Source organism: Oryzias latipes, chromosome 2, assembly GCF_053564925.1.
Source record: "Oryzias latipes strain Hd-rR chromosome 2, Olatipes_Hd-rR_3.1".
NCBI lineage: Eukaryota > Metazoa > Chordata > Actinopteri > Beloniformes > Adrianichthyidae > Oryzias > Oryzias latipes.
Genome location: NC_136238.1, coordinates 24142726 through 24159390, shown reverse-complemented (window position 1 = coordinate 24159390; position 16665 = coordinate 24142726). Strand labels below are relative to the sequence as shown.

Sequence of the window (16665 nt, the reverse complement as noted above, 5' to 3'; positions counted from 1 at the left end):
TATGACAAAGTCAACTGATTTATTTGAAGTAATTATTTATTTGAACAAAAAATATATGGTGTGATTACAGCAAAAGGTTGTCTGTACTTGAAATTTTCCTCCAAGGTTTAAGGTTTACGATTTATTGCGATATTTGCCGTCTTTTGCGATATGCATATTGCAGAGCTGGATTTTGCGATAACGATTAATTTGCGGTATATTGTGCAGGCCTAGGTTGATGGTTTATGATTAAATGCATCCAAATCCGGGAGAGTTCCTGATCCCAAAAGTCATATTTTCTTTTAACGTGTTGTAGTTTTCCAGGAGAGGGAGCTTTAAAATGTTGACACGTGTTTGCCATGGGAAACTTTGAGCTTTCAAGGAATTGAAGTTTTGGCAGAGGTTCCAGGCCAGCAGGAGGGATGCCAGACACTCCTGTAGCAAACATGAAGATGTCTTCCAGCGTTATAACGCTGTCACTTTCTCAAAGTAAAAAGAATTAATGACATAAATTTTGCTTCCAAATTTGTAGAAATAAGATTTTTACATTTCGAGAGAAAACTAACCTTCACAATCCAGAAGGTAGTCTGCCCAGAAGCTGATGTTCTTTCCTCCTGGTTCCTCTTGTTGGTTCCAGCTTCACTGAGGTCTGGTTTGAACAGATTTTCAATTTCCAAAGCAGATAGCCGTTTATCCACATGGCAGAGAAGAGGGGCCATGACCGCAGGGTGCTGCTGCAGTGCTGTTAAAAAGTCCAAGCAATTAAGACCATCTTTGAATCTGGAATACAAAAACGGGTCACATAGTAAAGGTTAAATGTAGGATTATCTGATAAGGTAATGAGTGAGCATTCAAATGTTTTCTGTCTAATGTGTAACAAATAATTAAAATATCAGCATTAAGGTTTCCCACTATATCTTATACCAAAGTTCAAATCCCAAATAGATTAAGTCATTGGCCTTTCCCAGTTATAAACACACATAAAACTAAATAGAATGACTTCACATATGGATAGAAACTAGCACTTTTTTCAAAAGTTTTGATAGATGTTCCCTTACAAATAGGAAAGTAAAAATCCAAGCTACCTTTCAATTGCACTGTGGTTCCGTTCAATTATGTACCACCTGAGGTACTCCCTCACAACTGAGTGCTTTTCCTGTACTGATGCTACGCTTTTAAAGCACCCTGCCGTCTGCAGCATTGTGCTGTGCCTTAGCATTAGGTCTTGCAGGCTTTCCAGCGAGGATGCATTCAGTATCTGAAAAATGACAATTCTCATTTCAACTGTTTAAAAAGTTATGCAAGTTAATTTCAGACGAAGTGTGCATGATCAGAAATTAACACACTTCGCGGAAGCAACCATCCGACACGAACATCAGGCTTCCTCGGCGTGGGTTAATTTCTGATCATGCACACTTCGTCCGCCATTAATCCTCACATATCGACCTTTAAGAGCTTCCTCAGATCTGCCTTTACCAACATCAGTGACCCTTGTACCTCTTGCAGCACTGTCCCTATAACTTCATCTTTGATGTCTTCTACAGATGAGTTGAAGCTGGACTGCCCTGACATGTAGCTGACCAGGGGCCTCATTTATAAAACTTTGCGTAGGATTTGCGTCAGAAGTGGCGTACGGATGAAACATAGGACGTGCGTACGCACAGAAATATTCAGATTTATAAAACCGTGCGCACGCACATCCTACGCATCTTTCCCTCAATAAATCACAACCGATTCTAAATGCAGCGCAGCTTTTGCAGCTTCATGACACGCCTATAGTTGCCCATAAATAGTCCGTGAAACGCCCACAAATTAATATTCATTGATTGCGAAACCATGGCAAACACAGAGAAGAAATGAAAAAAAAAACGTAACTTCACTCAATGTGAAGTAGAAGTTATCGTTGGCGAGGAGGAAAAGAAGAAAAAAATGTTGTTTGGAGGGCACAGTGTGGGCATTACTAATGCCTAAAAGGCTCTTGAGTGGCAAACGGTGGCAGACGCCAAATGCTGTAGCCTCACAACCTCGGGCCGTGACCGAAGTAAAAAAGAAATGGTCGGACATCAAAGTCGAGGCAAAAAAAACGTCTGGCGCTGCATCGCCAGAGTGTGTCTGCCACGGGGGGGCACTGGAGCTGACCCCTGTTGATGAGAGACTGGCGGCAATAATTGGGGAATCCCTTAAGTGGAGTGGAGACTGAGGCGCAGGGGGAACACCGACGCGCCAGATGCACCGGGTGACACACCCCCAAAAGCCCGCAGAGGTCCAACACGACGACTCGAGGAAGTCGGAACCGGCTCATAAGCCACTCGTCCTCGTTTTCCAGCAAGTCTTGTTGCTGTCTAAAGATGCGTTCACTCCAAATTCTTCCATTTGCCACATCTTCTAAGAGCGCAAGATCAGCCATTGTGGGTCATTACGCATTGTGATGGGGCATTTTATTTCCCTCCATTTAATTACATCTGACAAGCTACAGATGTCGGTAATAATCGACGTGGAAATGGGAAATTGTTCCGCGCAAATGCAATTTCTTGTTGCTTTCTGAATGGTTGAGACATACGCCATACATTGTTTTATCAAAAATAAAACAAACTAAAGGCATATGCATGAATACCATAATTCCATAGCTTATGAAGAAATGTTTTACTATGAAAACAACTTTACCCAGTGGACAATTAATGCATCTCTCTCTATCTATCCATCTGTCCGTCTAATTGCACCTATATCTGCTCCGCCAGACGGACACATTGACAAGAATATCAGTTTTGTACATTATTTCGTTCTGTTAACTATATTATTTATAAGAATGAATTGCACAACATGCCAATATTCCAGAACATATTTCACTTTTCTTTCTGCAAATATGTGTTCATTTAAATTTCTGTTGTAATTTTCGTTTGATCGATCAGCAGTGAAACAAACAAAAAAAATCAAGCGGGTGTTGGTGTAGGCTGTATGAGAGGCAGTATTGTCATTTTCACTTTCATGTGTTTCTTCCATCTGCCGACGGTGTCGCCGTTTCTCATTTCACCCGTTTTTGTGCGTACGCCTGGGTCAGAGCTTGCGTGAAGGACCGCACATTTTCCCGTCAAGTTTGCTTTTTATAAATATCACTTATTGCGTAGAGAGTGGCGTACGCCTTCTTTTGTGCGTACGCAACGTTTATAAATGAGGCCCCAGATCCTTTGAGAGGATATTCGGTCCAGGTCCACCATGCACGATAGACACAGAAATCATCTGCCCTGCCAACCTGTACTCATTGCCTCTTGAAGCTGCTAATAGAAATTCAGAATTGGTGTTTAATCTTCAATAAATACATACACTGCAGTGTTTTTTGGCAAAGTTCTTTAAAAAAATATTTTATTTTTTTAAAACATGGATTTGTCATGGTTTGAGTTTCTTTTGTATTGGTTTTTGCTTTCTGTCTTGTTCTGTCATGGTTAAGTTCTGTTTCCTGTTTTATTTTGAAAGGTTTCCTGTCTTGTCTTGTTTCTTGAGTTTTACTTCCTTTGTTCCCCATCAGCCCTGATCGTGTCCACCTGTGTCTTGTCTGCCCTGTCTGTATATAAGTCTTGTCTCTGCCTTCCTCCTGTGTTGGTCCATTATCCTTGTCTTGGTGTTCATGTCATGCTGTCTCGTTTCATGTTCCTCGCCACAGTGAGTTTTTGTTTGGTTTTTGTCATCCTGCTCTGCAGCGCTTTTTGTTTGTTTTTTGTTCATTAAACCCTCTGGACTCTGATCCTCATGCCTCCGCCTCTGCGTCTGGGTCCAACCGGCTCTCGAGCCACCCTGCACCATGACAGGATTATCTGAACAGTACCTGTTGAATTGTAGACAAGATATCTGCTTTCTGGAGGTCCATCAAAAATGGGTCTCTGGTTTAGCCTTCTCATGAGTAGGGAGAGAAATTCTCTTTTTAGGCCACCCATATCGATACCTTCTTCCAACCTCCCTTCATCATCAGAGAACTTTACATTAAGATCCTTATTTTCAGAAAAGGTTCCACGCTTACACCCTCTGACAGCTCCATCCCAAATGTCCGAAAGACAGATGTTAAATCTGTTGATGGCACGGTGATCAATCTGGGATGCCAGATTTGCAATTATGTTGGCTGCTGATGGTTGTTCCATTCTACAAGACACAAACAATTTATGCAATGCGGCAAGCAACAAGACACATTAATAAATAAAAGGAGCTTAAGGTTTGAATGCCACATTGCTGAATTAAAAGGAAACTTAAAGGGTATAATTAGCCAAAAATAATAAAACAAAATTAATGAAGAAAATATAAAAGTTGACCATAAATGAAGTGAAAACAGCACAATAAAAAGATATTTTTGTAAAGAATGCGAGCGCCGGGTATCAAACCAACAAGTTTCTGTACCAAAGATTCCCTATGTATTTCAATGGAGGCAAAAAATTCTGGAATATCATGAAAAGTTCAAGCATTCAACCAAATATAAAAAAAAGAAAAGAAAACAGAATAGCTTTCTTACTCTGTATCTTCTGAAATGCTAAGGCTTTCTGCATCACTGCCTGACTCCTCCTCATCCTCTATTACAACTGGTGCATAGAGTTCTGTGTATGTGCTGAAAATGAACATAAATTACCATATCTTTACAATGAAGTGTTAAAATGAAATAATCTGAAATTGTATCAACAAAGCACCTGTAGCATGTGGCTGTCATTGCATCTTTCGATGTTCCAGGAACTTCTGTGTCAAAAGCCACCTATATAAAAAACTGGACTGTGAGTGGAAGCTTGTATGCATATACATTCATATGCACATGATAAAACAGACAGACAAATAGGAAAGAAGGAAATGGTATCCATTACACTTGGTAATGTGTACGTTCCATTTGACTGTGCTGTAACTCCACTGATAGCGATCACCTCTGAGTCACTCGAGTCAGAAGTGACATGTTCCTCTGCTGTAAAAACATGCATACTCATGTCAGGAAATTCACATTACTTTAAGATAGCTCTACCTGCTTTTGAATAATATCAAAATTACTTACTTTGAGCGACAAAGTCTTCAACTGTACAAAGATAAAGTGTAATCCTTTGATAAACCTTCCCTATTGCCTCCTTATACAGTTGTAGCGAGAAGGATGTTTGGGTCCCAGGTATATTTTTTACCTCTGTACCATCGGGGTACAGCAGAGTGTAAGGAGCACCATTTGAATTTTGGTTAAAGTTTCTCATTTTTTGTTCTGCCGCTTTCTGGAGTTGTTTAGCATTATTCTGGCTCTACTACCAGGGGTAGACATGATCCTCGGACTGGTTTCAGAATGCTGTCCTTCCTTGTCATTATTCCAATTAATATCTACAGGAAAACATAAAGTAGGTATATAAAAATTAAGATTGCCACAAAAACATGTATAATTAATAACTAGCCTACATTGGAACAGAGAAATTACCTTAACATATTTTTGTTTTAAGTTTTTTTTTTGAAACAAGATCGCCTTTCCATGTCCTTGATGGATCGGAAATTCTGAAACGTAGCTAGAGCATCTGTCCCACTGCTTTCGGCTATAAGGAGAGTTCAGATAAATACATGCTCACACATCTAAAAATAAATATTAAAAAAAAAACTTTGAAAGGAAAGCCTAAGGCTAAAAAAAAAAAAAGAGGACCAAAGTTTAGAGCATTACCTTCACTTGTTGTTCTGGCTTGTTGAGTTGTATCAACACTGTATAGGAAGCTGATATTTTTCCCACATGAACTACAGAATGTCCTTCCTTGGGACACCACTGCAGATGCGCAAAATGGGCAGTACATTGTCACCTATAATAAGACAATAAATTATCAGACTGGCAAACACACAAAATCACTGCACGCGACTGGCACAGTACATGAATATCACTTGTAGCGTATCGATGTTAGCTATATAGAACTGCATTACCCAGCATGCATGAGTACCCAGCATGCTAGGCGAGTAGTCACGTGTTAGTGCACTGCACAGAGCTAGGAAGCTGATGAGAGATTTTTTTTTGTTTTAATTGAACTCCAAACAAACACATGCACATAACTACAGCAAAGAAATAAAAACGAATAAAACACAAACAAAAAAATAACAAACAGCATTAAAATTGTAGTTTACAATACTAGGGATCGTCATACAACATTTAGCATATAGTCTTCATTGAAAATAGACAGTTTTATTACATTTTGGTTTATTATTAATTAATTTCAGAAATTTAGAATATAAACTATTCTCTTTATGAAATGTATTGAATAACATTCTGGCTTTTGTAAAAAAGAAACTGATTTTCGTTTGACAAAATCCCTAATACCCCTAGTATTTGGTCAAATAAAAAACCACCACCACCAACGACAAACACGTAATCAAAAAAGAGAAAATTTAGGATTAAAAAGCTGGTGTCTTAAATTAGAGGTTAACTGCACCCCTATCTATTTACTAAATATGAAACTAAGAATTTTGACATTAGAGGATGATTTTTACTAAATTGTTTAACTGGAAAACAATATAAATTGTTATTACAAATTAAAGAACCATAGTGATTAAGACCTTTCAAATCTTAGAAAAAAAATTGGTAATAAAAGTTAAAATGTAAAACAAAGAAAAAGAATACTTGACTTAGATCTGTGCTATTATGTAAACAAAGTGACTTAAATGTTTAACCTTAGAATAACTAAAGTAAAAATAAATAAATAAAATAAAAAAACTATGCACTCAATAGCGCAAAATAAGTAGGTCACCTCCTTGTAAATATTTCACTCCACAGTGACTCTAGTCCCATTGATGTATCCCACATGGCCCCTGTAATAGACGTTCTTCCCTTCTGCTCGGGCCCGCTCCATCTTGGGCCAGACGGCCGCTCGAGCTTCTCGGTCTGCTTTACTGAAGTCCTCCTTGAAGCGGATCCCCAGGTTTTTGCAGGTCTGGCAGTTCTTGGTGATCTTCCAGAAAGCGTCTCTATGGCGCCTCGTGACGAACTGCAGGATCACCTGGCGATGTCTTCCTTCCTCCCTCCTCCCCAGTCGATGAACCGTGTCCACCGTCGTGTCCATCACGTCTGCCCACTGTGGTGCGATTTTGGACAAAATTCCGACCACATGTTCCCTGATGCTCTCCTTATCTTTTTCTTTCAGTCCATGAATTTTCAAGTTCCATCCTCGTTTGTATCTTTCCAGATCTGCAACTTTTTCCTTCAGTTCTCGGTTCTCCTTCACAATCTTTGGGATTGCTCTTTCTATCGTTGCGATCTTTGTCTTACAATCTTTTATTTCAGCCGGGTTCATCTCAATGAGCCGGGAGATGTTTGCCACCATTATTGTGTTTTCACGCAGCTGACTTCCAAAGTCTTCTATTTTGGACGTTAGCCTTTCAATTGCAGCCAAAACAGCATCATCAGATCTGGAAGTTGACTCCTGTCCCGCTTTTACCTTCAAAGGTGGTCTTGTAGATTTTGTGGGAGTAGGCGGTGGTTTTCTTTTCATGTTGGAAGCAACGTCCATCTGGGAATAGTCATGCTCGCACATGGCCGACGGCTGCATTGTAGTTTGCTTCGGACTTGTTTTCTTTGACACCATTTGAGCAAAGAATAAACTCAAAGATGTTTCTTCCAAAACAAAGATACAATCAACGTGCAACTGTTTTCCAGTCAAACCGTTCTCTCTCAGTTTTTCAAATTCTGACATTTACTTTGCAAATCGGGGCAAAAGGCGAGAGCTTAGCGAGAGACGTCTGCTCAGTCCGCCATCCCAGCCAGCAGCTGATGAGAGATTGCCATTCACGGCCACGGTGTAATACTTGGAACGAGACTGTTAAATAAAAAAAGTCAATCTTCCCTTTACTCTCTTCCACCCCCCACCCCCCCACATTCTTCCCCTCTCCCTCCCCACACACACCTTTTGTGTTGGAGAGTAAAACCTGTCCAACACACAAGGCCTTCAGCTCTAATGTGTTTGCTCAGTTGTTGGAGAGAAAGTTAGAGAGAAAATAGAGAGATCCTCTGAACTGTTCTCTTCTGGACTGCTGCTCTGCATCAACTACAGAGATGAGGTTTTTTTTCTTAGATTTCTGATTAATAATCTTTATTTCAGTCTTTGTGAAGGAGAATGAAGAACAGAGCAGAAATGTTCTTCAGTTCCTCAGGAGTTTAGGATTTTACGGAGAATCTCTGGAGGAAAAGAAAATTTAATCAAATATTTTTGTTTGATTTCAATTCAAAGCTGAAATACAATCAGGTTCTCTTTAGGACCCAGCAGCTTATAGACTGCTGCAGCTGCGGTCACATGAGTTCTTGTAACTGCAGAGGAAACACACACACACACACACACACACACAGAGGGAGGAAGTCTGCTCTCCAACTCAGACAGCATAGTTTATCCAGCAGACACAGACGTTGGAGTTTCCTCCCTTTTTTTTCTTCTTCGGTGAGTCTTTGTGTAAAAGTTGTTTTCTGTTCTCATCATAAAGCTGTTGTTTCTGATCTGTGAGGAAAACAGCAGCAGACAAAGACATCAGAGTTCACTGACAACATAGTGATTCTGAAAGTTAATGTGCTTTTAAAAATCCAACACGAGTGACGCTGTTAGACACGATGGCATGAAGACGTGTTTCCTGAGGCTCTGCAGGGCAGCAACCTAAATAGTATTTTAGAGCACATTCCTGTTATTTCTACCAGCCTCAAGTATGTTTCAGAGAACAGAACGTTGATCTGATCTGTTGGAACCGACTCCATCCTGAAGCTGCATTGCTGAGTTCTGTCCACCAGGGGGCAGCACTCCTTCAATCCAGCTGCAGGAAACCTTGATGTTCTGCAGAATCTGCAGCCGTTCAGACACGCCCTGTTACTGAGGAACACAGACGGCCTTCAGGAATGTGGTTCACCGTTTGCTGATCAAATCTCTGCTTGTTGTGACTTGTTCCCACTCTGACTTCAATCTACTCCTTTCTCAGCTTCTGCTTCACTTTTAGCATCTTGTGGATGAAATGTTGTGATTCTAACAGGCATTTTATTATTTCTCAGACTGTAACATTACTGTACTAATGTATATATTACTCACTAAGGGTGGTATATAAAATCATCATCCTCTCCTTCACGCTCACTCATGGTGCAGACACTCAAGCATAGTCGGACAAAATAACTCTGCAAAACAAAGTAAAACAGCTAAACAACTAAACACATTTGGTCAAAAAGCCACACTTAAACCTGAGGTTGGGGCGGGGGGGGGTGCCTGGAACTCCTGGGTGGTGGTGGGGTGCTCATTTGGGGCTGTGGGCGCCCTTCTCGGGTGGGGCCCTGCGTTGGGCTCTCCCGGCGCGGCGGGGGGGCTGCTCTCCTGGTTGGGCTGGGGCAGCGCTCCCTTTCACCCCCATGCCTCCCTGCTCTCTGGCTCTGGGGGCCTCGCGGCGGTCCTGCTGGCCCTGGCCTGGGTGGCAGACTGGGTCGCCCGGGGGGCGGTTGTTCTCTGCCTGCTGCCGTGTGGCGTTGGGGGTTCCGGCTGCCGCTGCTGCTGCTGCGGCGGGGGTCTTGGTGTAGGGGTGGCTGGTCCCTCTCCTTCCTTCTTTTCACATTCCACCGTCCATTTTAGAAAAACATAAACACTCACCTGAGCACAGGTGTTAGCTCACCTTTGCACTAATAGTTTGTGTGATTGAATGACTGAAAGATTTCACACTAGTTGGTTTAAAGGCATAGGTATGCGTTCGTGAACACTATCTGTTTTGTGTACATGTTGACATGTGGACAACAGGTGTGTTGATAACATTTCAGTGTGTGTGTAGACAGGCCCCGCCCTTTTTGTACTACATTTGAACCTTACCATAATGATAAACAACCAGTAAACTTGTTGCTTTATGCTGCTTCATGGTCTTACCCCCCCCCCCTCCTATTATCACCCTCATACCCCCCCCCCCCCCTCTTCTTCCCTTCTTTCCTTTTCCGTCCGGTCCAACACCAAAGATTTTCTAACATGGTTGAAATTAATAAAGTTTGGCCTCAATTACAAAAGGGGTTTATCCAGACAGACCTTTGGTTTGTCTGAAGATTAATAACCCCTCTTGTTAAAGTAAAATATGTCCAACACAAGAGGCCCTCAGCTCTCATCTGCCTGCCCAGCTGTTGGACAAGACAAGTTAAAAAATAAATAAATAAATAAATGCGCTTTAGTTGATGTCACAGTAAAAGAAAGAAAGATATGAAATCCAGATGCTACGACTCAATTTCAAGACATCACCTGGATAAATGAGAACTTTCACCAACATGGAGCTTCCATATTGCTGTGTGCAAAGCTTTGACAACATTTGATACCTGGGAAAAATCGGGTGCATCCTTTCATTGACTGTGAAAATGCATTCTTAGAACATCCTGATCTGCATTGAGTCAATTATCTGATTTATTTTGGAGAACTACCTGATGACGTCACATTGAAACTGTCCCTAACTCTCAAAACTACACCTGTCAAAAAATTAAAGCATATTCTCTGTAAACATTGCAGCAGATCTGATAGACATGATGTTAGCTTCACTAATTAAAAATAATCAACACATGGCTGTTTTTTCTGTCTGTATTCTCTGAGGAAGAGATGATGGTTGCCTTGGATACGCAAACACCACTCCGACGTGTCATGTGACTTCTGCAACCTGCGCCTCCTTTACAATCACGTAAATGTAAAGGAAGCAAATCTGTGGGGTTTGGTATTAAATGTTATGAAAATAGATACTTATTAAACGGGTCACTGTCTTGCATGTCGGCCAATAAGACGATAAAAAAGATATAAAATGATGTGATAGGATGCCTATATATTGTAATAAAGTCAAAATAAAGATCGGTGGCCATAACAGTCACCCATAAACACACCAATCTGTCGGATAAAAACAAGTCCAGTAGTTTTTCAGAACGTAAAACATCTTTAAATGCAGAATGCAAACAAAACTGCATGGGGCAGAAATGCACAACTTGAAACTCTGTGAGACTGTTTGTCAGTCGCAGATGTTCAATTCGATATTTCAACATCATACGTACATCATACGTACTTAATCATCATTAAGTTTTACAGCTACAAAATGCAAGCATAAGTCTGTCGCCGTTACATTTACAAATTCCAAATATATAAATCTCTTTTTACTCACCTTCTTTTGTGCTGTTAACACAGTGGCCTCTGTAAACTTCAAGCATGCAACAGGAAACCTAAAGAGGACATTTTCGTTAGTTCCACTCAGCATGTATGACTCCACAGTGCTGTTAAAGCTGACTGAAGGAAGCAGCTCACAGGCCTCCGTAGTTCTGAGTTTAAAGTCAGAATTCTGAGATTCAAGTTAGAAATTTCTTTGCCCTTTTCTTTTCTTTCTCCATGGCCCTAATCCTCTTCTGTACAGGCCTGTAGTTCTCTGTGTCTTGTTTCTTTGTCAAAGTGACTGAATGGAAATGTTGCTGCTGCAGCTCCATGTCTCCACCTGGTGGAGGGAGAGCAGAAGTGCAGCAGCTGATGGCAGCTTCCTCTGCCTCCTACTGCTGTCTGACTGCATTCACCTGAACCTGAGAGGAAACACAAGAGAAAAGCCAATCAGTGGAGGAGCAGCTGATCTGTTGGTGAAGGAGGATCAGAGCTGATGATGAGGAGGGTTTCCTCTGCAGGTGAAGGAAGAAGGTGTGTGTGAGCTGATGTGGATCCAGTGAATCCAGCAGCATGGATCAGTGGGAGGAACCACCGGAGGGAGCCCCTCCCTCTAAAAGCAGAGATGGTAACCATGACAACCAGAGCAAAGCTCAGAGGTGAGATGAACATCTCCAACTGTCCATGATCTTCTCCATGTCAGAGCTCAGGACTCACACCAGCAACATTCATTCTTCACAGGAACCAACCTGGATCTGGATCTGGATCCAGCTGGGGATCCAACAGGAGTGACATGTCAAAGGATGCAAATCCAGACATCAAAGACATCCATTCAGGAGTGGATCAGTGAGTGTTTGTCAGAGTTAAAGGAGGCTGGATTCTAGTTCAGATGATCAACAGTTTTCTGGATGAAGGACTTGAGGTCTGGTTCAGTTCTGGATCTCTCTGATCAGACTCACTTGGAGCATCATGTGTGTGATGAGATCTTTTTAGTTGAGTCTTCTGAGAGTCTCTGAGAGACATCAGAGATGTTGGAGAAGAAAACATGTTGACTGCTGACTCTGACTGACAGCAGCTCCAGTCTAATGAGAAGAATCACTGCAGACTCCTAGGATTCAGATTTTCATGCTTTCCAAACATCACATTGTTCTAGTTTGACTTTCTGCTCTCAGAATTTCTACATTTCTACATGGAGAATTGGAATTCTTATTTTCTTTCCTTTCTTTAGGCACCAGATGGCTTTGACCTTTTTTGTCCATATTTCAGATGTTTTTGACATTTAGCATAAATGTCCTCAAGAAGGCATCAGTCTGTCGACTAAACCAACCTTAGTGACAACATTGTTTTGTGTTCCCATTTTTTATTTGGGCATTTCACACAAATTTAACCCAAAAAGTACGAATTTTTAAAAACTTTCATTAAAATTTAGGTCATAGAATGTCACCGTATGACTGACTCTTAAAAAGGTTTTATAAAGTAGATTCCACCCCCTGCCCTGGTCCCCCACCTGGCCACTTCATTTGAAAGCGACCCACAGATGAACTGATTCACTGCAGCAGCACCACCACCCCCCCCACCCCCACCCCCCCCCCACGTCACACATTTCCAGCAGGAGCGCGTGCAGCTGCACCCAGGGACGCCAATTTGCTACATGGCAGCGCAGTCACAGTTTTTATTTTTATATTTTCATCAAGCACTGAGACGCGGCTCACAACTGTCGCCCCCCTTTGAAGATGGTCCAGCCAGGTTTTGCGCATGCGCAATCGCAGCGGCGCTCCGTTTTCACTCCGCGCCCCCTCCCTTCTCCTTCTTCACAAACATTTGCGTCTTCTTCTCAAAGACAGCTGAGTGCGGAGATGCGGGGCGGGGGCGTCGCCAGGTCGGGCTGTTACAAACTGTGTGATATAACTAAAGCAATAGTAGTGCATCTATTTTGCCGCCCCCCTTCATTTTACACCTCGGGCCATTGCCCATATTGCCCGTGCGTTGGACAACTCTTGAGGACACAAAGCTCAGTCAGTGAGGATGAAGCAAACAGCTGAACTTTGAGCTCAGTCCAGACATGAGCTCCAAACACAGCTAACGCATCATTTAGACCTTCAGATGGACTAGATCTGCTCTGGTTTCACCTGGAAACACATTTGCTCACATTCAGCACAGTCTGGATCCCAATATCTGAGTCTGAAGATCAGAGAGGATCTGCTCCATGATCAGAGTTAGTCTGGAACTTCCCACTGACTGCTTTGATTGTTGTTCACTAACGTTTCTCCTTAGTGTCCACAGAGAGAAGAAGAGGAGCGGACCCCAGTCTGCAGAAAGACCCAGAGCTGGTGAGTCAGAGCCTGATCATCTGCTGATGGATTCTTCTGGAAACATGTGGAACACTCATGAAGGAGCTTTCTTCTCTGCTCTTTCAGCAGATGTTGGTCTGCAGGAGATGTTTGGAGAACATCAGATCAGTCTGAGGAGCAGAAGTGAACATGTGGCTGAAGGAACTGAAGAAGCAGGAAGAGAAACGCTCCTCAACAGGGTCTACACTGAGCTCTACATCACAGAGGAACTGAGACCAGAGGCTCACACCCAACATGAGGTGATGCAGCTGGAGACAACCACCAAGACCAACCAGCTCCATGACACTGCAATCAAGAACCCAGACATCTTCAAAGTCTTCCCTGACCAACACAGATCCATCAGAGTGGTTCTGACTAGCGGAGTTGCTGGAGCTGGAAAAAGCTTCTCAGTGCAGAAGTTCACTCTGGACTGGGCCGAGGGCTGGGAGAACCAAGACATCAGTGCTGTGGTTCCTCTGTCCTTCAGGGAGATGAACTTGATCAGAGATGAGCAGCACAGTCTTCTCACTCTGATCCAGCTGTTCCATCCAACACTCCAGAAGATCCCAGCAGAACAGCTGTCTGTCTGCAAACTTCTGTTCATCTTTGATGGTCTGGATGAAAGCAGACTTTCTCTGGACTTCAACAACTGTCCGCTGGTGTCTGATGTCACACACAAGTCCTCAGTCAACGTGCTGCTCACTAACCTCATCCAGGGACGTCTGCTGCCCTCAGCTCTGGTCTGGATCACTTCCAGACCTGCAGCAGCCAATCAGATCCCTCCTTCATGTGTGGACAGACTGACAGAAGTACGAGGCTTCAATGATGCTCAGAAGGAGGAGTACTTCAGGAGGAGGTTCCCAGATGAAGAGCTGTCCAGCAGAATCATCTCCCACATCAAGGCCTCCATGTCCCTCTACATCATGTGTGAAGTTCCAGTCTTCTGTTGGATCACTGCTGTGGTTCTGGAGAACCTGCTGACCACAGAGCAGAGAGGAGAGCTGCCCACCACCCTGACTGACATGTACTCCCACTTCCTGATGGTCCAGACAAAGAGGAAGAAGAACAAGTACCAGCAGGAACATCAGACAAGTCCACAAGAGCTGACAGAGACTGACAGGGAAGTTCTTCTGAAGCTGGGGAGGCTGGCATTTGAACATCTGGAGAAAGGAAACATCATGTTCTACCAAGAAGACCTGCAGCAGTGTGGTTTGGATGTCACAGAGGCCTCAGTGTACTCTGGAGTTTGTACTGAGATCTTCAGAAGAGAGTGTGAGATCTTCCAGAAACCGGTCTACAGCTTTGTTCATCTGAGCGTTCAGGAGTTTCTGGCTGCAGTCTACATGTTCCACTGTTACTCCAACAGGAAGGTAAAGGTCATTGAAGACTTCCTGAAGGACAACATGGAGAACCCATCCCTGGATGAGTTTCTGAGTAGAGTCATGGAGAAATCCCTGCAGAGTAAAACTGGACACCTGGACCTGCTGGTTCGCTTCCTTCATGGTCTCTCTGTGGAGTCCAACCAGAGAATCTTAGGAGGCCTGCTGGGTCAGACAGAGAAGAATCCAGAAACCATCCAGAGAGCCATCAACAACCTGAAGGAGATAAACAGTGGAGGAGTCTTTCCTGACAGAAGCATCAACATCTATCACTGTCTGATGGAGATGAAGGACCTCTCAGTTCATCAGGAGATCCAAGAGTTCCAGAAGTCATGGAACAAATCAGAGAAGAAACTCTCAGAGTTCCACTGTTCAGCTCTGGCCTACACTCTGCAGATGTCAGAGGAGGTTCTGTATGAGCTGGACCTGAACCAGTACAAGACATCAGATGAGGGTAAACGGAGACTGATCCCAGCTGTGAGGAACTGCAGGAAGTTCAGGTGAGTCCAGCAGTGATTGTGATGATAAATCAGATCAGTGTTTAGATTGATTTACAATGAATGAAAGGTTTGAAAATGATTCGAAATAAAAACATGAAAGAAGAAAATCAGTTTGTCTTTAACACTCATATGATCTTTTAGCTAAAGAACAAAGAAGGATCATATTTGTCCAAATGAAATCCAATCCAGAACCTTCTGAAAGGTTTGAACACAAAGCAGACGGTCCAGAATGAAAGGATGTCTTCATTTCCACAATGTCAGTCAATCTAGAAGCACATTTCTAAAATGCTCTTTCTTCTGTTCATCATCTTCTTTCTAGATAAATCATTGATCTGTGAATGAAACTGTTTGATGACTAAAAGAAGAAACTGAAGCAAAAACTTGATTTCTTAGGTTCTTCTATCTCAGACACGGTTGTGTTTTTTCACAAACCGTATTTTCACTGGGTGCACTGGGTTATAGGGCGCGGTCTCAGTTATGGGTAATTTTTCAGTATTTGACACAAACTAGAGGCCCACCAGGTGATAAGGTGCGTTAACACAACATACCGGTAAAACACACATGCTAGTGTTGAACTCTTACTGCCATGACGTTTCTGACCGTGAGGGAGATCCTCTCCAGGGCTGAAGGCGGATCTTCCTTCAGGGTTCACTTCCCTGTTCAGACCCTCAGAGCCTCCAGAGCGGGTTAATAATAGAACCAGACTCTGTTCTTTTTGGAGGAAAATCTTTTTTATTACTGTTCTCCCTAACTGAGTAACACAAACTGAATGTGCTCTCACACACACACTTGGCTGAGTGTGTCTTTCCTTCCTTTTGCAAACGGGGGACCGCGGCTCGCAGGAACTCAACACACGCACATATCAGCACACGCATATTTCAGTACACGCACATTTCAGCACACACACATACACACTCATCGTGGAAAAAAGCAGTGGGAGAAAAACTGAGTTGGTTCTCATCGTCTTCTTTTACTCGTCTGCTAAAGTCCCACAACTACACATTAGGCGCATCGCCTCATAGGGCGCCCCCTACAGTTTAGAGAAAAAAGTAGGACTTTTAATTGCGCCTCATAATCATGAAAATATGGGACCTGATATGTTTGGACGGACGTGTTCCGTCTTCGTCATAGTAGAGGAGGACTCTTACTCTGCACAATGAAGCTTAGCATGACAGCTAACTTGTAAACCTACACAGGTTCTGGTTCCTCCATAGAAACAGTCACTTTAGTCTCTTTCTACCAAGAAGACCTTCTGAAAGTTCTGCCTGAAGGTTGGTGCTGCTGTGGTTCTGTTCATGACGGGAGACATGGACCTGAGGAAGAAACTGGATTCAAAGTTCTGCAACAGAACTGGAAGATGAACTGTTGTTGTTTACAGCTTCAGAGATGA

General features: G+C 42.8%; 3 protein-coding genes and 1 long non-coding RNA gene across 13 annotated transcripts in view; 2 read left to right on the top strand and 2 right to left on the bottom strand.

Moving 5' to 3' along the window:
- The window catches only part of LOC110016657 (uncharacterized), a 310438-nt gene that overhangs the window by 83597 nt on the left and 210176 nt on the right, over nucleotides 1–16665 (top strand). The window lies entirely within an intron of this gene.
- Nucleotides 19–7805, bottom strand: LOC101159895 (uncharacterized). The gene is made up of 8 exons (XM_078937718.1): nucleotides 5399–7805; nucleotides 4997–5304; nucleotides 4815–4909; nucleotides 4647–4708; nucleotides 4475–4567; nucleotides 1065–4110; nucleotides 546–759; nucleotides 19–414 (listed from the first exon to the last, which is right to left on the bottom strand). Exon 1 carries the CDS (start codon nucleotides 7641–7643, stop codon nucleotides 6717–6719), a length of 927 nt encoding a protein of 308 aa, XP_078793844.1. The 5' UTR covers nucleotides 7644–7805; the 3' UTR covers nucleotides 19–414; nucleotides 546–759; nucleotides 1065–4110; nucleotides 4475–4567; nucleotides 4647–4708; nucleotides 4815–4909; nucleotides 4997–5304; nucleotides 5399–6716.
- Nucleotides 8267–16665, top strand: part of LOC105355262 (NACHT, LRR and PYD domains-containing protein 12) — a 40135-nt gene continuing 31736 nt past the window's right edge. For 6 of the 10 annotated variants that reach the window (XR_013650500.1, XR_013650501.1, XM_023961988.2 and 3 more), the window contains exons 1-5: nucleotides 8267–8381; nucleotides 11588–11725; nucleotides 11808–11912; nucleotides 13341–13396; nucleotides 13484–15275. Coding sequence is in view for 7 of the 10 variants with exons in the window: in XM_023961988.2 (XP_023817756.1) it covers nucleotides 11640–11725; nucleotides 11808–11912; nucleotides 13341–13396; nucleotides 13484–15275 (2039 nt within the window). In the remaining 3 variants the exon portion in view is untranslated. The remainder of the gene's footprint in view (nucleotides 8382–11587; nucleotides 11726–11807; nucleotides 11913–13340; nucleotides 13397–13483; nucleotides 15276–16665) is intronic. The other 4 variants (XR_013650503.1, XM_023961975.2, XM_023961979.2 and 1 more) reach the window with 3 other exon arrangements.
- Nucleotides 10003–11358, bottom strand: LOC144988548 (uncharacterized). Its single transcript, XR_013652482.1, has 2 exons — nucleotides 11223–11358; nucleotides 10003–11140 (listed from the first exon to the last, which is right to left on the bottom strand). It is a non-coding gene; the product is annotated as an uncharacterized LOC144988548 (long non-coding RNA).